General features: G+C 50.1%; 2 protein-coding genes across 3 annotated transcripts; one reads left to right on the forward strand and one right to left on the reverse strand.

The window, feature by feature from the left end:
• Nucleotides 1-93: 93 nt before the first annotated feature.
• Nucleotides 94-4,690, reverse strand: RAN (RAN, member RAS oncogene family). Its single transcript, XM_061561916.1, has 7 exons — nucleotides 4,578-4,690; nucleotides 3,584-3,631; nucleotides 2,889-2,973; nucleotides 2,136-2,261; nucleotides 1,632-1,819; nucleotides 1,175-1,345; nucleotides 94-1,056 (listed from the first exon to the last, which is right to left on the reverse strand). The coding sequence occupies exons 2-7, from the start codon at nucleotides 3,617-3,619 to the stop codon at nucleotides 1,012-1,014; spliced, it is 651 nt and encodes a 216-aa protein (XP_061417900.1). The 5' UTR covers nucleotides 3,620-3,631; nucleotides 4,578-4,690; the 3' UTR covers nucleotides 94-1,011.
• A 7,157-nt stretch (nucleotides 4,691-11,847) lies between these two features.
• MKS1 (MKS transition zone complex subunit 1) lies at nucleotides 11,848-25,229 on the forward strand. Of its 2 annotated transcripts, XM_061561883.1 has the most exons (18): nucleotides 11,848-12,177; nucleotides 13,464-13,588; nucleotides 13,952-14,028; nucleotides 14,890-15,045; nucleotides 16,206-16,294; nucleotides 17,672-17,800; nucleotides 18,543-18,647; nucleotides 19,076-19,184; nucleotides 19,723-19,779; nucleotides 20,506-20,548; nucleotides 20,666-20,728; nucleotides 20,981-21,051; nucleotides 21,258-21,327; nucleotides 21,836-21,943; nucleotides 22,048-22,181; nucleotides 22,625-22,707; nucleotides 23,527-23,624; nucleotides 24,137-25,229. In XM_061561883.1, the coding sequence occupies exons 1-18, from the start codon at nucleotides 12,104-12,106 to the stop codon at nucleotides 24,241-24,243; spliced, it is 1,698 nt and encodes a 565-aa protein (XP_061417867.1). In that variant the 5' UTR covers nucleotides 11,848-12,103; the 3' UTR covers nucleotides 24,244-25,229. The 2 variants fall into 2 exon arrangements, with proteins under 2 accessions (XP_061417867.1, XP_061417868.1); XM_061561884.1 differs by lacking the exon at nucleotides 11,848-12,177 and having other exon boundaries at nucleotides 13,547-13,588; nucleotides 14,852-15,045.
• Nucleotides 25,230-27,469: the final 2,240 nt, after the last annotated feature.

The raw sequence follows: 27,469 nt of genomic DNA on the forward strand, positions 1-27,469 counted from the left end.
TCTCATGCAAGCACAGGTATGTACCTGTGGAACACATGCAGTCAACAGTTTATCTGCGTGCACTTTCACACTCATCTGTCAAAAGGTTAACAATTTATTCCACAGCATTTTTATTCGCAGAGCAAACCAAGTTGATACAAAACACTCCCAAACAAATATAACAAAAACAAACTGGCTATGAGGTGCATGTTCCAATGACCAGTTGTATCAAATTTGGGCCATATGCTGCTGTCAGTCCAACAGATAACGCAGGGTTGCTTTAAAACAGTCACCCGGATTAACCAAGGTGCAATTCCAAGAGCTTTTACACAAACCGTGTAAATGGCACTTTCTGTGGCAACTAAATGTATTATCTTTTTCAGTCCACTAGTTAAACAAGTCTGTCAGGAAGCAAGTTTAATATTATTGCCACAATCCACTCAGGATATATAGCCCAGGGCAGAAAATTACCTCTTCGTTTGGAATTTAAACATTTCACTTTTCCCCCCACACATTTAAGGCATTTTTGCACCTTGTCTCGACAAACAAAAAAAATGTTGGACTGTTGACAATGGTAAGAGTTTAATAACTTGAGAAATGAACCACATGACGCATACAACACTGATCCAGAATCCGTCTACAACATAAAATAATCTCACATTGAGCAAATTGTTACAGTGGATAATCGATAATTCGCAATGCTCTACAAGTACTACAGCTTCCGCGTTTACTCAGGGCTGTTGCTAGTCATGTTTCCAACAGATTTTAAATACCCGAACCTTGCAAATATGTTAAAATTATTAAGCAAATACCACACCTGTTGGCGGGGAGCATGTTTCATGCATTGTGAAAGCTGAAACTAGAGTTCGTTGCTTTTGTAAGGAAGGGGAGTTTCAACGCTCATGGGCTAGACGCCGTGTCGTGTGTGGTGGGCATGAACCAGCTGCAGTGGAGGAGAGGCCGGGATGCTGCCGCCTATAGAACTAGACCGCACGCGCGAGACGAGCTTGCCGGTGGTGATGCACACGGAGGTCACAGGTCATCTTCTTCGTCGGGCAAAGCGGTCGCCTGGGCAACCTGCACGAGAAGCCACACACCCGTGAGATCTGTGCAGCCATCCCAAATCATTGCATTAGCCCAGACTGTGTCCAATGTAAAAACGATCAGGTAGATGCTTGCCCCACCACCCCCTTACCTTGAGGTCTTCCTCGTACTGTGCCACCAGCTGGGGGTCCATCTGCACCTCCGGTGGGGCCAGCGCAGGCATGGCCACAAACTCCAGGTTGGGGTCTCCAATCAGCTTGCGCGCCAGCCACAGGAACGGCTTCTCAAAGTTGTAGTTGCTCTTGGCCGAGATGTCATAATACTGAATGGAAATGAAGAGATCGTTAAGCATGGCCTGTAACATTCCATGAACATGTGAATTTAAACAAAGCAAAAGTCACGTGTTTTTTTTGCAGTATGAAATGTCATGTAATGACACCATCTTATGTCACTGTCATCCTAAATGTTTTTTTTTTATATTGAGTAAATCTTAAAGAGCGTTACCATAATACCATGTCACAGCTAACCGATATTCACTCTTTCAACTTTGGAAAGATTTGATAAACATTCCAGGAGTTGGCCATTCAGGTGTTGAGCAATGTACAAACCTGTAGGTTTTTCTTGCGGTGGAAGACAATGGCCTTGGCCTTTACTTTTCGGTCCTTGATGTCCACCTTGTTGCCGCACAGGACGATGGGGATATTCTCACAAACCCGCACCAAGTCACGGTGCCAGTTCGGCACGTTCTTGTATGTCACACGTGACGTCACGTCGAACATGATGATGGCGCACTGACCTAGGGGAGCACACACTAAGTTGAAATGTGCAAGGTTCTTCAAGCTTAAACCAAAATGGTTGAATTTTCCAACTTAATAACATTTATTATAAGATGTGTTTAAAATCAAAGCATATTTTTTGATTTTCAAGCTCCAAAATTTTTCATTAAGTTCAGTCAAGTGCTTTTTTTCCTTTTTATACCACAGCTTCAAACTTTACTTGCAGTCTTAATGTTGTATTTATTTTGACCCAACTCTCAATGGTCCTGCACATTTATACAACGCTTTTCAATCCATTTGCAGAAGATGAAGTTAATATTGGAAACAAAGACACACCCTGGATGTAGTAACCGTCACGCAGGCCACCAAACTTTTCCTGGCCAGCTGTGTCCCACACGTTGAATTTTATAGCGCCACGGTTGGTATGAAACACCAGGGGATGCACCTCCACGCCCAGTGTAGCTGTGGAGAGAACCCGCAGTCAGCACTGATCACCATTTTTCTCCCAATAGTGACATTGCATTTGTGAGTACCACCTCAGTTGGGAACATCTTTTGTAGTTTAAATTTCCTGATGTAGCCAAGAAAAGTGAATTGTGATAAAACACGTTGAATGAGTTAACACATCCTGTCACAGAGCAGTTCGTAAAGAGCATCATGCGGCTCTGGAGCCACAGGTTGCCCGACTCCTGCCTTAGATGGTAACAATATTGGCTCTAGCACATGGACTACAGGTTGAACACGACTGCAGATTCACTCAGCAAACAGGCAAATGCCTTCAGTAGAAAACTAACCCCTACCCCCTTCAATTTGACCAAGTGTCAGAAAATGGGGTTGCGGTTTGATTTCATAATCTAGTCATTTTTACGATATTTGTATTACTTAGTTCTCTCATTTGTAATTATCAGCTTAATTAACAATTTCAGAGGTTTTAATATTTTTACTGAATTAAAACGTTATTTCCCAAGCAAAACCCATTCTTTGAGCAAAGCAGCCCTTTTTTGAGGGGCGACTCGGTGCATCAGGAACATTTGAATCATTAAGCGAAATGATGCTTTCAGTACACGTCTAGCAGAGAAGGGTTACTTACCAACATACTTCTTCTCAAACTCTCCCGTGAGGTGGCGTTTCACAAATGTGGTCTTGCCGGTACCTCCATCTCCTACCAGCACCAACTGTTGGCAAAACCACCCATAATGATACACAAAAAAACAAAACCATTCAAGCACAAGTCTCACTTTTTTCCTAAAAAAAAGCTCCTGAATTGAAAGGTTTGCCCAAATGGCATTGTTTTTTTTGGCCACGTGGGATGACAAGAGCACTCGGGGTTCTACTCAACAGCCCATCGGAGCAGCTTACACGTCGTGGGCTATCGAAACCCCATCCGGTACTACGGTGCTGCCACAGGGGAAGTATGATCGAGTCGGGGGCCCTCCTCCTTCAGCTTGTGGCGACGGCACACCGGGTCACATTCGCCCACACGGTTTCGTCACACGAGGCACTTCAGCCGCGTCACTGCTCCCCAACTACTCCCCCTTATTCCACGTGGAGATAACAAACATCATACCCCAGTGTTCTTTATTGTTAAGGGCCGCGGGGGCTACTGGCGGCTCCTGGTGGCCTTTAATGCGGCCCCCGATACACAAATGTGAAAATATCCCCATCGTGCCGTCACACCCCATTGGTTTCAAATGTGTAGCGGCCCTCACACCGATGATGTCTTAACGGCTGAAGTGACCCCAATGTAGAAAATGCGAGAAATTAAGACGCTGTGTAGCCACTTGCCTTGAACTGTACTTGGGGTTCCTCGTGTGCAGCCATACTTTATATCACCTGCACCACAGATGTAGGATGTTAAATACCGTTAAGACAGCAGGGGACGATTAAACCAAAACATATTGTAGCTACAGCACATAGGCCTGTACGAAATAAACACTTTGGTTAAGTCAATCGCGTTATTATAACGTTATATTGTGACATGTGCCATCCTACCGTACGGTTTAACGCATTTAATTTCAGTTACATTACCGCCCGTACTACAATGGAGCACATGGGCGCAACTTTAGATTTTCCCTCAATTACACTAGAGTCGGACAAGTTACGTATCTACAAATAGCCATTCACGTGTATAGGTCGCACTTCACTTTTTACCGCCTAAATTACGTTACACTCAACTCCATTCACCACAGGCAGTGAATCCACTTCCCGCCTTTGCCAGAGCGCCCAGACCCGGGGCCACGGCCCAACGCCACACAAAACCCATCCAAAGCAGCGGCTCCCCACGACAACCACAAAGCCGCAACAAGCTCCAGGCCGCGAGGGTGGTGCGGGACCAGGGCGCCCCGCGGGCAGGCTGAACGACCAGGCAAGGCTGGAGGGCCCGAGTTTGAATGGCGGCCTAGTCCTGATCAACAAACTGCGGCGTCTATAGAGCCGCCTCGCAGATTCTAGCAGCAGGTATGAGAGCTTGCTCGGCACGACTCCCATTAATGTTCGTGCGCCAATACCGGTTGTAATGGTAACGGTATCGAGAGCGGAAAAGACAACCGTGACGGTGGTCGCGATGATGGGGGGAAAAAAGGGCGCCATTCCAACCGGGCCCAGTGAAGAGCGCCCGTGGGTCCCCCTCCGCCCGCGCCTCGCACGCGAATCGAGGGTGAAATCCCCGAGGAATTAGCGCGGCATCGCGTCGAAGGGATTCTAAACCCATCGACAATAATCGGCGGTCCCGTACTGAGGGTTCCCGCGGCAAGGATGATGACGGATGGCAGCAACCTACCTGGCTGGAAGCGAACACTGCAGATGCAGATGGGGGCAGCAGAAATGGCGGCGGGCGAAGCGGCGCGCTTTCGGATATCCCGGTAGTGACGTCACGCGGAGCGCGCGCGTTCCCGCGTGCCCCACCCCCCCACACCCCCCACACCCCACACATCCCCCACCCCCCACACACCCCCCACCCTCCACACACCCCCCACCCCCCACACACCCCCCACCCTCCACACACCCCCCACCCCCCACACCCCCCACCCCCCACCCCCCACACATCCCCCACCCCCCACACACATCCCCCACCCCCCCACACATCCCCCACCCCCCCACACATCCCCCACCCCCCACACATCCCCCCCTCCACACATCCCCCACCCCCCCACACATCCCCCACCCCCCACACATCCCCACCCCCACACACCCCCCACCCCCACCCCCCACACATCCCCCCTCCACACATCCCCCACCCCCCCACACATCCCCCACCCCCCACACATCCCCACCCCCCACACACACCCCCCACACCCCACACATCCCCCACCCCCCACACACCCCCCACCCCCCACCCCCCACACATCCCCCCCTCCACACATCCCCCACCCCCCCACACATCCCCCACCCCCCACACATCCCCCCCTCCACACACCCCCCACACCCCACACATCCCCCACCCCCCCACACATCCCCCACCCCCCACACACCCCCCACCCCCCACACACCCCCCACCCCCCACCCCCCACACACCCCCACCCCCCACCCCCCACACATCCCCCACCCCCCACACACCCCCCACCCCCCACCCCCCACACATCCCCCACCCCCCATACATCCCCACCCCCCACCCCCACACATCCCCCACCCCCCACACACATCCCCACCCCCCCCACACATCCCCCACCCCCCCACACATCCCCCACCCCCCACACATCCCCTCCACACATCCCCCACCCCCCCACACATCCCCCACCCCCCACACATCCCCCACCCCCCACACACCCCCACACCCCACACATCCCCCACCCCCCCACACATCCCCCACCCCCCCACACCCCCCCACCCCCCACACACCCCCCACCCCCCACCCCCCACACACCCCCCACCCCCCACCCCCCACACACCCCCCACCCCCCACACACCCCCCCCACCCCCCACCCCCCACACACCCCCCACCCCCCACACATCCCCACCCCCCCCACACCCCCCACCCCCCCACACATCCCCCACCCCCCACACACCTCCCACCCCCCACACACCCCCCACCCCCTACCCCCACACACCCCCACCCCCCACACACCCCCCACCCCCCACAACCCCCCCCACCCCCCACACATCCCCCACCCCCCACACACCCCCCACCCCCCACACACCCCCCACCCCCCCACCCCCCACACATCCCCCACCCCCCACACATCCCCACCCCCCACCCCCCACACATCCCCCACCCCCCACACACATCCCCCACCCCCCCACACATCCCCCACCCCCCACACATCCCCACCCCCACACATCCCCCACCCCCCACACACATCCCCCACCCCCCCCCACACATCCCCCACCCCCTACACATCCCCCACCCCCCACACATCCCCCACCCCCCACACACATCCCCCACCCCCCCCACACATCCCCCACCCCCCACACATCCCCCACCCCCCACACACATCCCCCACCCCCCACACATCCCCCACCCCCCACATCCCCCACCCCCCACACATCCCCCACCCCCCACACATCCCCCACCCCTCCACACATCCCCCACCCCCACACATCCCCCACCCCCCCACACACATCCCCCACCCCCCACACATCCCCACCCCCCCACACATCCCCCACCCCCCCACACATCCCCCACCCCCCACACACATCCCCCCCTCCACACATCCCCCTCCTCCACACACATCCCCCCACCCCCCACACACCCCCCCCCCCACACATCCCCCACCCCCCACACATCCCCCCCCCTCCACACACCCCCCACCCCCACACACCCCCCACCCCCCACACATCCCCCCCCCCTCCACACACCCCCCACCCCCACACACCCCCCCCCCTCCACACACCCCCCACCCCCACACACCCCCTACCCCCCACACATCCCCCACCCCCCCACACATCCCCCACCCCCCACACACCCCCCACCCCCACACACCCCCCACCCCCCACCCCCCACACACCCGCCACCCCTCACACACCCCCCACCCCCCACCCCCCACACACCCCCACCCCCCACCCCCCACACACCCCCCACCCCCCCACACATCCCCCACCCCCCACACACCCCCCACCCCCCACACACCCCCACCCCCCCACCCCCCACACATCCCCCACCCCCCACACATCCCCCACCCCCCACACATCCCCCACACATCCCCCACACACATCCCCACCCCCCCACACATCCCCCACCCCCCCACACATCCCCCACCCCCACCCCCCACACATCCCCCCCCCCCACACACATCCCCCACCCCCCCCACACATCCCCCACCCCCCACACATCCCCACCCCCCACCCCCCACACATCCCCCACCCCCCACACACATCCCCCACCCCCCCCACACATCCCCCACCCCCCACACATCCCCCACCCCCCCACACACATCCCCCACCCCCCCACACATCCCCCACCCCCCACACATCCCCCACCCCCCCACACATCCCCCACCCCCCACACACTCCCCCCCTCCACACACCCCCCCCCTCCACACACATCCCCCACCCCCCACACACCCCCCACCCCCCACACATCCCCCACCCCCCACACATCCCCCCCCTCCACACACCCCCCACCCCCACACACCCCCACCCCCCACACACCCCCCTCCTCCACACACCCCCCATCCCACACACCCCCTACCCCCCACACATCCCCCACCCCCCCACACATCCCCCACCCCCCACACACCCCCCACCCCCCACACACCCCCACCCCCCACCCCCACACACCCCTCACCCCCACACACCCCCCACCCCCCACACACCCCCCACCCCCCACACATCCCCCACCCCCCACACACCCCCCACCCCCCACACACCCCCCACCCCCCCACCCCCACACATCCCCACCCCCCACACATCCCCCACCTCCCACCCCCCACACATCCCCCACCCCCCACACACATCCCCACCCCCCCACACATCCCCACCCCCCCACACATCCCCCACCCCCCACCCCCCACACATCCCCCACCCCCCACACACATCCCCCACCCCCCCCACACATCCCCCACCCCCCACACATCCCCCACCCCCCACCCCCCACACATCCCCCACCCCCCACACACATCCCCCACCCCCCCACACATCCCCCACCCCCCACACATCCCCCACCCCCCACACACATCCCCCACCCCTCCACACACATCCCCCACCCCCCACACATCCCCCACCCCCCACACATCCCCCAACCCCCACACATCCCCCACCCCCCACAACATCCCCCACCCCCCACACACATCCCCCACCCCCCACACATCCCCACCCCCCCACACATCCCCCACCCCCCCCACACATCCCCCCACCCCCCACACACATCCCCCCCTCCACACACCCCCCACCCCCACACACCCCCCCCTCCACACACCCCCCACCCCCACACACCCCCTACCCCCCACACATCCCCCACCCCCCACACATCCCCCACCCCCACACACATCCCCCCCCTCCACACACCCCCCCCCCCTCCACACACCCCCCACCCCCCACACACCCCCTACCCCCCACACATCCCCCACCCCCCACACATCCCCCACCCCCCACACACCCCCACACATCCCCCACCCCCCACACATCCCCCACCCCCCACACATCCCCCACCCCCCACACATCCCCCACCCCCCACACATCCCCCCCCTCCACACACCCCCACCCCCCATACGCCCCCCACCCCCCACACATCCCCCACACATCCCCCACCCCCCACACATCCCCCACCCCCCACACATCCCCCCCTCCACACACCCCCCACCCCCACACACCCCCACCCCCCACACATCCCCACCCCCCCACACATCCCCCACCCCCCACACATCCCCCACCCCCACACACCCCCCACCCCCCACACATCCCCCACACATCCCCCACCCCCACACATCCCCCCCCTTCCACACATCCCCCACCCCCCACACATCCCCCACCCCCCACACATCCCCCACCCCCACACACCCCCCACCCCCCACACATCCCCCACCCCCCACACATCCCCCACCCCCCACACATCCCCCCCCCTCCACACATCCCCCCCCCCCTCCACACACCCCCCCCCCTCCACACACCCCCCTCCACACACCCCCCCCTCCACACACCCCCCACACATCCTCCACCCCCCACATACATCCCCCACCCCCTCCACACATCCCCTCCACACACCCCCCACCCCCACACATCCCTCACCCCCTACACACATCCCCCCCCTCCACACATCCCCCCCCCTCCACACATCCCCCCCCCTCCACACACCCCCCCCCCACCACACATCCCCCCCCTCCACACACCCCCCCCCACCACACATCCCCCTCCTCCACACACCCCCCCCCCCACCACACATCCCCCCCCTACACCCCCCCCCCCACCACACACACCCCCCTACCACACATCCCCCCACCTCCACACATCCCCCCCCCCTCCACACATCTCCCCCCCTCCACACCCCCACCCCTCCACACATCCTCCACCCCCTACACATCCCCCACACACCCCCCCGAAAATGGACCACGACGGCCTTGACTCCTTGGTCCTCGAGAAGATGTTGGGACTCGCCAAAGACCTTCATACTGTGCTCCCCGCCGAGGACGGAAAGGTGTCTTTGCTCAAGATCACCAGGTGCATACAGGCGCAGTAGACCCTGCAACGTGACAGGGTGTTGGTGGCATGCTCTACGTCTTCCGCGGAACCCGGGGCCCACTCGGACGAGGAGCCTGCTCCCGCGTGCTCGCCGCATCAGCGGAGCAGCAATCGTCGGGGTGACGGCGATCGGTGGCGGGTCGACCGGCGGCGGGCGAGGTCTGTTTCGTCCCAGTCCAGCAGTGGAAGGGTCACCTGCTACAACTGCGGCCTACCGGGGCACGTCCAATCGGGCTGCCGGGTTCCTCGACGGCGGCTCCCGGGACGTCCGCCTTCCTACGACTCCCTGCTCAAGTCGCGGCGCACCTCACACTCGGCCCCGGTGTTCACTTCACCCATCGGGGGGGTCCGATTTGCGTCGGGGTTACGAGTGGTTTCGGGGGGAGTCGGTGCGTGTTCGCCATGCGCGGTCGCTCCGACCGGATCAGTGGTCGGAGCTGGCACATCAAGTGGTTGCGGCGACCGCGGGGTCGTCGGCTGTGCTTGGGTTCATTGAGGGGGTTAAAATTTGCATGCTTGTTGACACCGGCACGTCTTCAACCATTATTTCCGACCTCATTTACAATATTTTGCCCCCCCGGTGTCGGGTTTTGGAGCTGGTGGATACTCTGTTTCGCCGCCAACGGCGGATCGTTGGGGATAATCGGTCAGATTCCCCATGGAAGTGGAGAAATATGTCAAACTACCATTCTTAGATGTTCTGTTTGAGAAGAGACCTGATGGATCCTTCGGACATTCTGTCTACAGGAAAGCCACCCACACAGATTCCTACTTGAAACCTGATTCCCACCACCACCACCCGGTTCAAATAATTATCTCATCAAAACACTATACCACAGAGCTCATGGCATCTCTGACCAACACCACCTGGCCAGTGAATTAAAACATGTACATCGGGCCCTCAAGATGAACGGATACTCTGACTGTACTATCCGCCAAGCTGTTTCTCCCACCATACAGAAACAACCACTTGAAACTCCGATCAAAACCATCACGTTGCCATACATAGCAGGCGTGACCAAAAAGATCTACAAAATTCTAAACAAACATAAGATCCAAGTCCGATTCAGTACAGTACATAAAATCCGTGATCAAATCCCATCTGTAAAAGATGTCATTCCTGACTTGCAATACCCTGGAGTCTATAAACTGAGTTGCAGCTGTGGTGATTGTTACATTGGGGAAACGAAACGTCATGTCTCCGATCGTGTCCGCGAGCACAACTCAGATCTGAAACACGGCAAAATTGAGTTTTCCGCCGTTGCCGATCATTGCTACAACGCTGTGGGCTCTCATGATATTGTCTTTTCCGAGACCAAGGTGCTTTGCAAACCTTCTAGCTACCATCATAGGTTTGTACGCGAAGCCATCCAGATATACAAACACAGACATAACTTCAACCATGATGATGGGTACAAACTGAGTAATCATTGGAAAGATGTTATTAACCATGTAAAAAAGATTTAACTACACATATTTGTACCATCTTATTTGACAGGTACTATTCTACTTTACCGAGTGTTGACATCCCCAGCGTTTAACAGTACTGCTTTTTAAATCCTTTATATTAAGTTCACTTGCTTGCTTGCGTGCTTACGACCGTGCAAATCTTTCGGTCGTTTTTTAACCCACTTCCCGTGATCCAATCGAGCTGACATTTTGCACACAGACTCGTTCTGCGTGACAATTTATTTTCGTAAAAAAAATTTCAAAAAATTTCCACTTTTTTGGAAAATTTTTTTTTATATTTAATTTAAAATACCAATGTGATAAAAATGAAACTCTTACTCAAGAAAAACAGAAATGAATAATAAAATAAAACCGATGCCACGCATAAAAATGATTTATAGTGAAAAACTTTGTTTTTACGGGTTCATTTTTTTGTATTTGGATTGTCAGCCAACACCGGTGAAGTCGAGGTGCACCGATGGTTCTCTTTCAGCCCCGCCCACCCCCCAACACGTTCCATTCATTGGCTACCACATTCAGATAAGCCCCTCCCCCCTCCTCCCCCCTTAAACTTGTATTTAAGAGCTTGTCTCTTGGAATTTTGCCTCACTTGATACAGTAAATCTAGCTGTGACGGTCCCACCTGATGACGCAGACTTGTGTTGCCTCCGAAGCCTCGTGATTTATAATTGTATTTTTTACCTACGTGACTTTACCGAAAAAACTAAGAGTATGAATCCTTGCAGTCACATTAGCTTCAAATCTACAAGTATTACACTGGTCAACAAAAAAAAACATTTTTTTCTGGCCTGGACTTTTGCAGCTGTTGTAGACTAATTTCAGGGTGCTGATTCCAAATCTGATCTCATATTTGCTCTATCACATCTCATTTTTATGCTATCGGCATACCCCATTTTCATTGATTTTACCCGAAATTAACTCTGTCACTTATGATTGCAAGTTGTTGCGAGTCAGTGACTGCTTTAGTGTTAAAATATGGTGCTGTATGTTTAAGATAGTGTGTTTATAATATCATTTTATGTAGATATCCACATTTATTTAATATTTTTCTTCCTTAAAACCGTTGGAATACCTTATGCCAGAAAAAGTGTGTTGACCAGTGTTATCAATCTAATACAAGTCGCCCGACCAACTAGGCCCTGTTGCCGTGGCGACGCGACGCGCTTTGCGACAGTTTCGCGACGTCGGGCGCCGTAAAGCAGCGGCGCCACGTTCGGCGGCGCGATGGAGGCGTTCAATGTGGACACGGGCGAGGCCGTGTACCGCTCCAGCGACCCCGTGAAGAACTTCAAACTCCGGTGTTTATCGTCGTTACCATCATCGGCACCGTCATCATTATCATCAATGATCAACCATCATCATCAACAATTTTTTCTCCGTATATAACACCATCATCATCATCATCGCTCAACCATGCTCGCTCCATATCTGCATCGTCCCCCATCACCACCACCCTCCACCATCACCACCACCACTGATTTATCATCATCATCATCACCAGACCTGGTCCGTTCCCATTGCCATAAGTTGCCCAGTCAACATCATCGCCATCGACAAACCCTGAATTGTAACCATCGCCACACTCGCTGTGCTTCTTGCTTGGTTCCATCACTGCTCCCTTCCGTCTGGGTCCATCCCTTGTTTATGGGATGGTGGTGATGGTGGTGGTGGTCAGGAGAAAGGACCTTTGGTATTGTACGTGGTGTGTCAAGAGGCAAGGCCACTTGCAAGTGCCTGGAGGTGCGTGTTGAAGCGTGCCCCACACACAAGATAGATAGTTGGACCATCCACCGAGGGGGAAAGTCGAGAGTTCAAATCTTGGTTGGAGGTTAACTCAGCCCCATCATTCAGACGCTGTCGCCTCGACGGACCTGGTTTTCACCTGAGGACGGCTACTTGCGTTGTGGCCGAAACGTCGTGAGAATTATTTTATTATGTTTTATTTTTATTATTTTATTACTTCCCTTCTACGCGACTTTACCGAAAGAACCAAGAAGATGAATCCCTGCAGTCACGAAAGCTTTAAATCGAAATTTGATACACTCATTACCACTTTGTGGGGAAATCACCCGTGGTTGCCTTTATGGAGAGACTCGCCCCCGCCATAGAAATGTCGAATTTCCACCACCGGCTCAGGGATGTAAACAGGAGATGAGCACCACCTCATTTTTCGATTTAAAGCTTTCGTGGCTGCAGGGAAACATCTTCTTGGTTCTTTCGGTAAAGTCACGTAGAAGGGATTTTTAAAAATACAAATAAAACAATAATATTGTTTTTATTGTTTTAAAACAATAAAATTGTTTTATTGTTTAAAAACAAAATAGTTTTATTGTTTTATTTTTATTATTAATAAAACAATAAAATAGTTTGTATTTATTTTTTAAAATTATATTATTTACCTTCTTCGTGACTTTACCGAAAGAACCAAGCAGACGACACCACCTTATTGTTTATTTGAAGACGTATCAACGCCCTTGGTACGGAAACGTTTCCCCAACACCTGGTATAGACACTAGGTGAGTGCAATGCACAGATGTTGGGGTCCGGTTCTCTCTTATGCTCGCCTCACCCTCTGTGGCACCAGGATTCGCCTGAGCAAGGTGACGTCTGCCTCCGGGCTGGCCAAGCACGTGCGGGATGAGGAGCTGGCAAGGGGCGCAGGGGGAGAGGGCATCATGGAGATGCAGAGCCTGGCGGCCCGTGCTCCCGGTGAGCGGCCCACGTGCATCTGTGTCATGGTCCAAAACTCACGATTTTTTGAATAAATTACTCGCAAATTATTTCATTGGGGAGCCATATGGATGGCTGTCTGGTACTGCGTTCGTCTTTTTCCGCAAAGGGACAGCTGCCACCGGGCGACCCATGTTGCAGGGCACCTCAATATGTGCTGTGGTGTAAACATTAAGCGATCGTGATAGTAACGGTACAGCTGGCGTTTGTGACACTGCGCTTTAAACCAAGGCATTTAACATTTTGAGAGGTTGATGTTAATATTTAAAGATTGTTTTCCTTTGACGTGGCGGATGAAGGCAACTGTTTGACAAAATACTGACTTTTAATGTGCTGGCCCAGATGGGGCCACTGGAATTAAGTCGGATAATGAGGAGGAAGTGGTTACGGTGAGCCTCCAAGAGAAGCTCTTCAGCCAGGTAAGCCAAATCGGTTACCCACGTGCCCCCCCCCCCCCAATGATCCGATCGAAATCCCTAATTTTGATCGGATCATTGGGGTTTATTAGTAATAAATCGGCATTTTGCGACCCCCACTGCCACGAGGTAGCATATTATTACGTGCCAGGGACTCTATGAGATGATAGGACAATAGTCTGAGTCCATAATTGGCAATAAGTAACGGCAAAGCAGTTATAAGTGACTCACAGAATTGTGCGCAGTTGCGTATAAAGTACACGACTTCCCTGACGGCATACCTTCAGCGAGCGCGATGCCGATCACACACGGTTCGAATTCGACCCTCGATCGATGGCTATGCCATCGCCGCACATACATATACAAAGCAAGGGACAAGTCCTTACTTACTAAACAACTCCTATCATTTTTCATTGCTGGAGGGGTTTCCCCCCCTACCTGAAAATCCTGGCTCTGCCATTGGTTACCCAAACCAAGCAAGTTAACCGATTAGTCTCATAAGTTTCCTTTATTTGGATCCGGGTGAGAGACCATTGCGCAGTACAATTAAAAAAAACTTTCCCAACTTTCACTTACCAGCATGGTTAAGTATGGTCAAATAACACAACTGCATGATGTGGGGAGGCCCTCATCCAACAGCATATGGACAAACGGATGGCATATGTTCATTGAGAGTCAATTGTGAAATAACAAGGATACGTTTTGTATTCACATAAGGAAATAAAAAACGTTCATAACTTAATTTGCACAAAGGTTGTTTCACAGGTACCGTTGTTTAAATTAATTGCTGTGTAATAACACAAAAATTATATTCTGTTGTTTGTAGTTTTATGATTTATTTTATTTTGTTTGGCCTTTTGAAAGCACGAGTACGATTTGTACATCAACGATGCAAGCTGCCTGAGCCCCCTGGATCGGCAGTACCACTTAGAGATTCTGAAGCTGGAGAAAGCAGGCGGCCGCAAAAACAAACGCATCTTCACCTACACCGACTCCGATCGCTTCACCACTATACAGGAGGTATGGCCACGTGGCTCAGTGTCGAGCACGCGCTGCACAATGCAAGGGTTGTGAGTTCAAATGAACACCACTTGTTTCAAATTTTATTCACCCTAAAGGGATGATGGGCTGAGTCAACCTCCAACCAATTCTAGATTTGAAGTTTTCGTGATTGCAAGGATCCATACTCTTTGGTTCTTTCGGTAAAGTCACATAGGCAATAAAAATAAAATAAAAATGAAAATAACTCAATTAAATCACGACGTTTCGGAAGCAACACAAGCCTCCGTCATCAGGTAGGACAGCCACAGCAAGAAATAATTTACCTTATATAATATCTTGTTAATATCTTGTTATGAGCAGCTCTTGTCCACTCCAGCAAATTATTTCTTGCTGTGGCTGTCCTACCTGATGACGGAGGCTTGTGTTGCTTCCGAAACGTCGTGATTTAATTTAGTTATTTTCATTTTTATTGAATTGGTATAAATGTTATATTTATGTATTTACTTATTTATTTCCACCTACGTGGCTTTACCGAAAGAACACAAGAGTAATAAACCTCCAACCAAGTTTTTAACCTTCTGATTGCGAGCCACTCGAGTCAACATTGGTCGCCCTATGGATAGACTGGATGCTGCCATAGGATTGGGGAATCCCTTCCTCTGGTTAAGGGCTGGAAACAGGAGATAAGCTCCACCTCATTGCCCATTTGAGCAGGAAATCTCTTTGACTTTTGCTTGGCCTACATGGAAGAGGGACTGCTTAGGAATTAATAACATGATCATTCCTATACTTGCCATCCTTATTAACTTAAGCTGTAGAATGCTTTGAAAATCAGTATGGAGTAAAAAGTAAAAGAAACCGGAAATGTACTGTTCATATCTGTGTGGTTGCCAATTAATATGCATTACTACTTTATAAGAGCTGCACATCGCAAGTTTCAGTGGATATATAAAAAATTGTGGAGCAGGAGTCGACGCACTATTCTTTAAACCGTACGACCTGAATTCGACTTCCAGCCATGGCTAACATCGGTGATGAGTTTTTTCTGAACCAATCCTGGATGACCACCCTTCACCAACCCACACTGACTTACCTTTGTGGTAAAGTATGGTTTCAAATAGTCCCAATGAATGACGGGAGTATGAGTGGGGGATCATTGAGGAATGTGGATGTTGCAGCAAACGGGCGGCTATGGTGTTGGAGAATCCTCATTCCTGAGTGACAGAATGACCATGGTCCGAAGGAGACGGCAGGACAGACGCTACATGTAAGTTTAACGTTCGAAGCTGTAAATACTTGAATGTTTCAGATCAAACTATGCTCCCCACAGCTACCAACCCACACCAGCGTGGTTAGTAGGGAGGCCCTCAGCCAGCAGTGGGTTGACAAGAGAGCTGTACATGTGTTAATATAGAATGAGTATTCAGATTTGTGAATTGTTGATAAGCTGGTAAATGAGGTTTACCTTTACGTGTATATCTGTTAGATTTTCTTTGGGTATTTCGGTAAAGTCACGTAAATTGGTTCAAAGAAAATAGCAAAAAACTACGACGTTTCGATGGCAACACAAGCAGTCGTCATCAGCAAAAAGGGGGTTAGCTTCTAAAGTTAACTGCTTATAAAGTTTTTAAATGGGCGTAGCCCAAATGTCAGCAGCCAATGCCAATGCAAGTTGTGGGCAGTGACCATGGCGGTGATGGACTTTCCACCAATCAAAGGGCTGCCAGGCAAAAATTAGCATGTCATTGCAAGATCGCCGAGCATCCTCCATGGCGAGTGCGCCAAGGTGGCTATGTTAATGTGCGAGATTAGCATGTTAATGCGGGATCGTGAAGCAGCAGCCTCGAGGATGGCTCGCGAGGTAGCTGTGTACATTAACATAGCCACCTTGGTGCACTCGCCGTGAAGGATGATCGGCAATCTTGCATTGGCATGCTAATTTTTGCCTGGCAGCCCTTTGATTGGTGGAAAGCCCATCACCGCCGCGGTCACTGCCCACAACTTGCATTGGTATTGGCTGCTGCCATTTGGGCTACGTCAATTTCAAACCATTATAAGCAGTTGTCTTTAGAAGCTAACCTCCCTTTTCCTGATGACGACCGCTCGTGTTGCGATCGAAACGTCGTAGTTTTGTTATTTTCTTTGAACCTATCTACGTGACTTTACCGAAAGACCCAAAGAATACGAATTCTTGCAGTCACGAAAGCTTTAAGTCAAGATTTATATATGTTCCATTTTTTCCAATACTTTAGTCAGGCAGTGGTGGCACATGCCTGCAATACACCACTGGAGGCAAGGGTTGGTTGATCACACAAATGTTGTGAAACCTTTCCGTGGGTGGCGAGGCGCCATGCCCTGGCTTGCCGGGAGAATGTGATTCAGCGAAGTGCGGACTAATATAATCTGTTCTATATATACGGGATAGTGTTGTTCCCACATGCGTTTGTTTTCTCTGGGTGCCTCCCACATATATAAACACTCAATAATTGTCTGAAAACATCTGCATATATAGGTACTTTCGTGTTTTCTGATTGTGCAACATTGTGAGATGCAATTTTCCTGAATCTAACCTATATAAAGCACTCATTAATATTATTCTTAAAATGTCATTTGAAATGTTATATAAATTGGATTTTGCTTGCAGGGAAGGCCTGATCCCAAAGTCGCAGATTATCACGTGGGAGCCAACAGATGACTTCAAGCGCCACAACCACATCATCAGCACCCCAGTGCAAACCATGTACATCATGGCAGACCTGGGTCCACATGGCAGGTAAGACGCTGCTCCTCGCAAACAACTGAGACGTTGTGCCACATGGACGGCATGCAAGCCTTTGTTCACAGGCCCCGAGCTGATCGTGCGATAGACAAAGATCCCCCATATTCCCTTAACATACTTTTGGGGCAAGTGCTGTTGGCAAGCACCTATGAAAGCTGGCCCGGCACACGAGAGGGTGGGTGGCGAACACCACGCCCGGCCGTCTTCGTCTCCCACGTGGCGATGTTTACACACGCCACCAGGTACTCGGTTAAAGCTGAATCGACCATATCGTCACTGGTGTTGGCCGTGAGCATGAATCGAACTCCGATTGATGGGTTTGTCGCTACACTACCACTCAATTTTATCAGTGTCGCGCGCACACACACGCGTGGTAGTGACAACTATCTAACACTAGTGGGCGTACGAGAGCATGTATGATAGTGCGCCTGATACATGTTGCTGATACGTGTATTCTCAACTTGTATTGATAAACAATTTCATTCAGTTTGTGTTTATTTAACATCTAAATGTGACTGGATCTCAAAATGTTGTACCAGTGGGGAGGACAAGCACATGGAGATAATTTAGAGTGAGATTAGTTGAATACATTTTATTTTATACCGAACACAACTTATAATGGCAAAAAACTACGTAGTGCTATGTGGGATACCTGAGTTGACTCCACTCAACTAGCAGGAGGCTGCTTAAGTAACTTCTTGCTGCTGTTGTGGTTCTTGCTTGTCTCTGATGTCAGGTTGGGGCAGGAGGAAAATGAGGTTGTTCTGTGTACAGTGAAAGTGGTTGGAAATGGGGTCATAACCATCAAGCCTGACTTCAGTGGCTGCAAGGGCCCTTACAGGTGAGTGAGTGCTCCACATTTTTGCTACTTGCCAAGTCACGACACGCAGATACATTTGGTCTCTGAAAGGCAGCTAAATGTCATCCACAATTGAGCAGAGCTTGAGAGCTTGTGGATGTGTACAAGTGTGTGTGTGGTGATGCCGTGGGGAGCAGTAGCATAGTGGTTAGTGCACTACGCTACCACTTTGGTTGCCCGAGTTCGATTCCTGACCGCAGCAAACATCAGTGGCGATTATCTCAGCCTAACATGAATACCTGTTCCTTTATGTAAATATCAGCACTAGGGAGACAAATGTGGTCAAGCATAATGCTGACCAGACCACTCCCTCTTGCATTGTGACAGGTTATATTGGTGCTCGGTAACAGCACTTAGTCTGTTACGGCTACACGGGAGAACTTTTTGTCTTTGTGGACATGCCATGCCAGGATCGAGGTGGATGCGGAGAGGAGGGAAGTATGGAAGTACACGTTGGACCATGCCTCCAACCCCATCCGGCCCGACGAGCGCGAGCGGGAGCAGCGCATGTATCGCGACGTGCGTGTCCCGCAGTGACCATGCACTAACGCCCCGTGGCTTTACGTAGCATCCAACTTCACTCTAAGATACTGTCGAGAAACAATGGGCATGTTTGTTTTGTAGAGAGATACGGTTACTCGTATGTTGCTATGAGATTCTGTGGGTCTTTGTGAGTCTGTGGGTCCCTATGCAGGGTTGCTATGTGAGTCTGTTGGTTCCTTATGTGAGTCTTTGGACCACTGCATCAGTTTGGATAATATAATGTGAATTTATATAGAATCTAAATGCATCCACATCTCATGATGCTGGACAGAGACCGTGAGCATGTATATGTTACGTAGAAAGGCTGTTAGTCATAGACATAGGTATAACATTTTGAGCCTGGCTTTGAACATGGCCAGTGAGGAGACAGCACAGATGGCTGGGGAAAGCGAGATTTCAGACTGTAACAGTAGCGAAAGATGATGAATGACCTCACACTGACCTGAAAGTTAACCCTTGTGTGATGCAAGCACACGGATGTTTCTAATTTTGTCAAATGTGTAATCCATTGCAGCTGTACACTCGGCACACAGAGTACCTGACCAGTCTGGTGGGCAGCGAGTTTGAGATGGTGAGTATTGGAATGATCATATTCTTAAAATCACATTTCAGCCTTTGACCCAAATCACCCTGAATGTGCCCGATCTCATCGAATCTTGGAAGCTAATCTAAGTTGAACATGGATAGCGATTAGGTGGGTGACCACCATGTATGTTAGGTTCAGGGCTGCAGGGCTGCAGGGCTGCAGGGCTGCAGGGCTGCACGGTGGTCAGGAGAAGGCAGTGCAACAAAATACATGGTTGTACTTCACTTCTATGCCGCCATGTCTACGCTCCCTGCCTTAATCCACCCACAATGACCAACGTGGTGAAGTGTGGTCAAATAACCACCATGACCCTCATGGTGTGGAGGTTGACGGTGGATTGACAAAAGGTTGTACATGAGAATAGGTTTTCCCTTTTTTATGTTTTATATTTGTATTATTTTATTGTTTCCCTTCTGCGTGACTTTACCGAAAGAACCAAGAATACAAAACAGGTGTTAATGTGTTAAAACACCAAACTGAAACCTTTTACAAGGAATTTTACAAGGAATCGGAAATGGTTTCAGTTTGGTGTTTTAACATCTTAACACCTGTTTTGTTGCCAGAAAAAAGGGGAAAACCTATTCTCATATTTTGGTACTGGCAAAGGATGTCCCATGATGAAGGTTGTACATGTGCAAGAAGGTGAAATATACGTGTATTCTAGGTTTAAAATATTAGATTTTTGACGCCCTGTGTTTTGTGCTCTTCCAGCCACCGCCCGGGATACTGAGGCTGGTTGTCAATGGGGAAATTGGTGAGTTGCCAGTGACCTTTCCTGTGTTGTGTGATGTTTCCTGCAAGGTGTGAGACTTTAACAATAACATTGCATTGCTATTCTGCAAAGTGATGTCCCCTCTGTCCTTTGCTGCAGTGTCCGCAAAAGACTTTGAATATGACAACCTCTCCGTACGCATGTTTGTGGAAATGCCCACAAGTAAGTCGTTGGTGCTAACAGGGCTTTATTTTTACCTGCATATTTTACAAGTTGCTTGTTTTATCGTGCGTTCTGTTCTGGGCTCTCACCCCTCTATGTATATGAGGAATGGCCGTTATTGATTTTTAAATATATGTACCGACACTATTTAAGTCTTAAGTATTTATAAGGGGGGCCGAGACCCCAGAAATCTCCCCGACTCTATGGGGCTGCTCCATGGCGCTGTTATATGGATTGTGTTTTCTGCTTCAGACTGGTCAAGCAACCCGAATGAGCAACTGTTCTGGGTGACTCATACTTGTGCAACCAAGTCAACGAATAAGGTATGCCCTTGGCTAAAGACTCATTTCACCTTTACTTTTTAAACAAAGTATAATTAAAACATGTCATACATTTGTTTTACTTTGGTGGAATTATATTGTTCAACAGGTGGAGTTTGACGGTGATTATGTTATTAGTGCAAGAAGGCTATCTAACCAGGCAGTGTACCCGGTGGTGATGGTGGAATGTGTTTCTGTGTTGTGGCCAGAACAATGTGGCCCATTTCTCCTTCCCATTCAGCTTTGAAGCCTTCTTCAAGAAGGAAGATGAGAGTGATGGTGAGCTATTCATTCAATTCATTGTTACATGCCAACTGTATAAATCATAGCGCTGCCCTGTCGTGGTCTCCTAGGTGCCAACTAGCCAGCTACTTTACCCAGCTAACAGGGAATTGTGGGTAGCGTGTCAGTATCTGAAGGTGGATTGGGATGTTTGGATAATTCCATTAATGATTTTTGGGCTTCATGTGGAAGGACACCAGAGTGCCTGGAGAGAACCCACCACATACCAGGGGATGATAACACTCAAAGCTTCGCAGAGATGGATTTGGTCAATTGGATTTGGTCACTTTCCTATACCGCAATGTCTTGCTTCATCTCGCCACACAAACCTTCAACACTTTTATTCTCGGGCATTCCCCGATCCAATTACTAATCAGGCTCAAGTCTTGCTTAGCTTCTGAGGTCGGACAAGATCGGGTGCATTCAGGTCGATTTGGTTATAAGTTGGCGTATGATTCTTGCGACTGGGATTGAGAAGTCCCTTCACACGCTGTCTCATGTGCAGCCTCCCTGCCCCAGTGGCCGATCCTGTACATGGAGGTCATCTCCGTGGACTTTTGGCACCGGTACCGCACGGAAGGCTACAGCTACCTGCTGATACCCAGCATGTCTGGTACGCTCCATGGTCCTTTGATGGAGCCTTCACACATCAAAGAGCAGTTTACTGGCATCGTGCCCAGTCGCGTCTTGTTAACAAAATGATGAAATTGTGCGCAGGCTGCAGCGAGGTCGTGTGCCAGGCGTGGCGCCCAGTCCAGCCCGGACTGACATCCGAGTTGAGGAGGTTTTTCATCGGCGGGTTCGATGAACTCGAGGATCCCACCTATGTGGCGATCCCCTCTACCTTTCAGGTCCTCCCCACCTCACTCACGGTTTCCCAAACTCCAGTTCTTGCAACCCGGTCCATCCACATTTACCAGTATTATACATTCTACAGATTGTGAACGGTGCTGTCACAACGTCGCACGTGCTTTATTGCAACTGACGTAATTTATTATTGTAGGCGATGAAAGCACATTCATACGACCAATTACACTGTGTGATGTACACTGTGAGTTAAGGCTGCGCAACTAGGCCAGGGTTTCCCAAGTACCTGTTATTGTGATTCACCACAGTCTCATCACCTTTCCACACTCAGAAAAGTTCTACATTTACAACATATACACATCAATAGATGTGATAACGCTAACATCTCTTGCCCCAACAGCCTATGTAGGCTACTCGGGGATCTCTGGCTTTGTTGTATAATGTGTGATTTGTGTGTGTTTGCGTATCATCTGCTGTGTTGTTACAGGGAGACAAGCTGAGCAGGTATGGCTTCAAGACTGAGACCACGGGAAGCATCACTGTAAAGCTGCACTGCATACAGCAGTCCAGGTGAGCGTCACAGCACACCGTCTTCTATTGGCATTGACTTGAGTGAGAAAAAACATCACCTGCAGAAAAGTCAACTCCCTCTTACACTACGATAATAACACTATAACACCACCCACTGCACCCAACCCTTTAGTGAGGGTCGTATGAACAAATGCTTATTTTGTAATCATCATCATGATTGTCATCGTCAGCATTGGGTTATCCACTGCGAGATGAAGGCCTCCTCACATTGTCATCATCTCTCACCCGGTCATGCGATGGCACAATCCAGCCACAATGCACAAGAGTTATTTTCATCGCTCCCTCTCTTTAGTGGTTTTCTCGAGTGTGGCCCCCTTCCTTGGCTGCCTTTCTATCACCAGCCTCGTCCCTTGGCCAGCATTCTTTCTAACGGTAGTAATTATGCACCAAGGATGCAACCCAATATACTCATAGTTGTTAATCGTATAGCCACATACATAGACTGTGTGTCCTAGGCTGCCAAACATATGTTTCCAACTTGATTAATTACAATTCTCCTAACATCCCAATGCGGGACCCTCCTGAAAAATAATCTTGAGACTTTTTTGGGTGAAAAGGATAATTAATATATGATCAACAATAAGTATGAGATATCTTATTGGGTTATGTCTTTCTTAATAAGAAATATAATGACATTGTACAATGTGGTTTGGATTTATATAGTGTCTAAATGTGACCGCATCTCATTTTTACAACACCATGAAAACAGTTTAATGCATGCGACTGCGACACTTTGCAAACGGTTTACATTTCACCTCGTTGCTGGGTTTTTTCTTTGTTTGGTTTGGTTCCTCGCAGGGCATTTCAGGACACGAACAACTCAAAGCAGAGAATGTCGAGTGTGCTGGATCGGCTGGGTGGCTACAGCCAGCAAAGTTCCATTCACAACGTGCTGGGTAAGGCAGCAGCGACACGTGGAAGCGGTTACGGGGATAAATCCTAGTCTGCCTGGAGAAGCGTGCCTCAATCTAGACATGTGGAACAGGTTATTGGAATAACTTGGTCTGTCCGTCATGAGACGCCTTTTCCTTTGTAGCTGCGGTTCACACCGCAAACCATTGTAACAACACCACAAAGTTACAAAGGGTACCCCGATGCCTTTTGATGAAAGCAATATGCTACACATGCAAAAGTAAAGCAGACCACACAGACATTACCGAAAGCACACTTGCGGTAAAATACAAATGTAATCGTGTCACTCGTAATTAATTGCAATCACATAATCACAGAACAATGCATTCGTGATTATAATTGAGTCCTGGTCTCAAGTCTTATGTATTCATGTTTAAGTCTTGTTTTGTGTTGGTAATTTTGGGTATAGATGTTGGAAACGTTCCAGAAAAAAAATGTTTATAAAATAGTTTGAACAAGTAATTACGTATACAAGTTTGTATTGCGGTTTTTGCAGAAGCATTCCAGCGCGCACGACACAGGATGCAGGCCTCTCGCGATACGCTGCCCGCCAACCTCATCACGAATCTGCAAGCAATGACAACTGCAGGCAGCACCACCTAGTCTCATTGGAGATCCGTCAGCCATCGTTATCAGCGTGTAATGATGCATCAATTGATGATTCTTAATCTTATGATAAATACATCGAATTATGCGCATGCATGATAATCGATGTTTGTCTATATTTTTGTTGCCGTATGTAGTAGTTTTACGTTACTCCATCAGCCACTAAAAGCGCTATGATTCACCTGCAATACAAATAATAACAGATGTTTGCATTGTTTTTAGTCTCGATTGGTATTTTCATTATTTATGTCTAGTTTGTACAGTTTTGTTCTTCATTGGCCCCAATATAGTGTAGACATAATTGTAATACATTTGTATGATTAGAAAAGAATACATTCTAACAGACATTTTGATTGATTGGAAGTATATAAATCCACTCTTAATTACGTGCCGAACAATAACGCAGTCACCTTCAATACCTGCCACGGGCACATCTTCAACATATTTTCCACATTCGTGTTCTGGAAAATACAAGCCTCCCATTGAGCGGGAGGGATAAAACACCGCGGATGAATTGCACAAGTGCAAGATTCAACTGTCTTGTCGGTTTGGCGAGCTTCCAGTACGGAAATAAGGGAAAACCGCAATCTGTTCCGGATCTGTCTTCACTGGCATTGGATTGACGCTGAGCATGTGTAGGTGAAGTCTCATTTAGAAATGACTGCTAAGCTAAAGTATGCATTGTTAGTTATTCCAGATGCATTGCTTGCCTTTTAGTGTAACACACTAACTCGTAATTTTGCGTCCATTAACAGCTGCTTATATTAGAGCGGAGTGTGAAAGGTTTTAATTATCATTCCACTGAGCCTTGTCTTTAGTAATGTCCATTACACATGGAGTCGTTATCAGTTGACATGTAATTTACAGTGGTTTGTCAATGTAATGATGGATGTAGGGTTCCCCATACTGTGTTGATCTTGGGGGTTTTGTGACCATACTTCACCATGCTGGTCAACTTGTTTTAGTTTGCCATGTATTTTGTATTCTTGATATTTTATTTGTAAAGAATAAAGGAATTTCTTACAACATTTAGTCTTTTTTTTTATTACAATATCATTTAGTGAAAGTAGTTCATCATCCCAAGGGCTCCGATTGTGGCATGTGTAATTATTTGCCTGTACAAAACAATAATTTACAGCCCTTGGTCAATCCATTGTTGGATAAAGGCCTCCCCACGCCTGTATCAGACGTAAATTGGTTAAAAAAAATATCAGCTTAAAATTGCACCATCCCATCACTTGCCATGAACGTGATACTACATAAACATCTGATGCAATTAAATCGCAAGGAGTTTGCGAGGATGAATAAAAGACGCATCAAAAGGGTAATTCATCTCAATGGGATAATGGTAAAACAAAGAAGAATGTGAATAGGCTCGCGTAATTGATAAAGTTGGCATGCCGTAATCAATGTGAGTGGGGTGTCGTGGTTATTTTAAGTCAAATATCAATTGGTTTAGCATACTCTTATATAAGCGCACAACTTTATCTATCTGTGATGAACGCTGCACTTTCCGTCGTTTTCATGCAGGGGGCGCTGCAAACCTACGCGCCCCCTGCATGAACGACGGAGGCACAGGGACAGACGTTCGATTACGTTGGAATCGATCTGCAGACGGCGGTCTTCTCGCACGGCCAGCAGCTCTGTGTCGCCTTATATCGATCCCGCAATCCCAAACAGGTGATAGTCCGCATCGAACCAAACCCCCAGCAAGGACATCTACTGAACGACGAGAGAAAATTCACATGAAATGTCGTTTTCAATGAAGTCGTCCAGATGTAAAATGATATCAGCTTTTAATAAAGAAATACAATTATCTAATTCAAAACAATACAATTCAAATGTTTAATTTAAAACTTCTAAACGGAGCTTGCTTAAATGCGTCGTTCGTGTGCAATTTTTGTGTGACTTTCGTGGCCGAAGGCCTTAAATGTGTTTTTATAAAACACTTCATATGGACGAGAAGTAAACAAAGTATTAACTTTTATTTAATGATACGTAATCTTAATGAACCCGCAAAGGATCAATACCAATTAGCTCGCACGGCTAAAGGAGGCAGTACATCTCAATGGACCCAAATGATTTAATATTGTTAAAAGCAATAATACATCGTAGTAGGATCGCATGTTTAAGTAATAAAGTCAATAGCCTGACGTAAATAACCATACGGTTAAATAAAGGATACCAATGACTCGCGTAAGTGAAATAACATAACAATGGACCTACACGGTTGAGTGAGGATAATAAAACTAGGTAAATCTCACAAAGGTCTCGCGGGGTTGAATAATAAATAAGACGAAATAATCATCCACGATCTCGCGTGGTTGAATAAAGGAATGAATGGACTCACTCGCAAAGTTTAAATAACGATTACAGTACAGCACTTTATTCAGAAACTTCACACAAAGCACACCAAACAAAATAATTAACAATTGTATATTGACTTAAAGCTTTCGTGACTGCAGGAATTCAATATATATTTGGGTCTTTCGGTAAAGTCAAGTAGATAGGTTCAAATAAAATAACCAACTCCGTGATTTTACCGAAAGACCCAAAGACACTGAATGACTAATTATATTCAAGCACCTGCGATTAATCTCAACGGTCTGGCGTGGCATTCGCAATGAAAGATTTGAACAATAACGTGAATATCAATTATTATTATAATTATCAAGATGAGGTTCAATGTCAATGTTTGAATCAAGGAGGAGCGGTGGTGGTGGTGTTGCGAGGGGGGTGAGAAGGGGGGGTGTGAGAAGTGGGGGTGTGGGGGGTGTGAGAAGGGGTAGTGTGAGGGGGGGGTGTGAGGGGGGGGTGTGAGGGGGGGGTGTGAGGGGGGGTGTGAGGGGGGGTGTGAGGGGGGGGTGAGGGGGGGTGCGAGGGGTGGGCGAGAGGGGTGGGCGAGGGGGGGGCGGGGGGTGTGAGGGGGGGGGGCGGGAGGTGGGAGGGGGGGTGAGGAGGGGGGTTGAGGAGGGGGGGTGCGAGGGGGGGGTGCGAGGGGGGGTGCGAGGGGGGGTGCGAGGGGAGGGGGTGCGAGGGGGGGTGCGAGGGGGGGGTGCGAGGGGGGGTGCGAGGGGGGGGGTGCGAGGGGGGGTGCGAGGGGGGGGGTGCGAGGGGGGGTGCGAGGGGGGGGTGCGAGGGGGGGTGCGAGGGGGGGGTGCGAGGGGGGGGGGTGCGAGGGGTGGGGGGTGCGAGGGGTGGGGGGTGCGAGGGGTGGGGTGCG

Source organism: Lethenteron reissneri, chromosome 28, assembly GCF_015708825.2.
Source record: "Lethenteron reissneri isolate LAM-NWPU_2019-01 chromosome 28, ASM1570882v1, whole genome shotgun sequence".
Classification (NCBI taxonomy): domain Eukaryota; kingdom Metazoa; phylum Chordata; class Hyperoartia; order Petromyzontiformes; family Petromyzontidae; genus Lethenteron; species Lethenteron reissneri.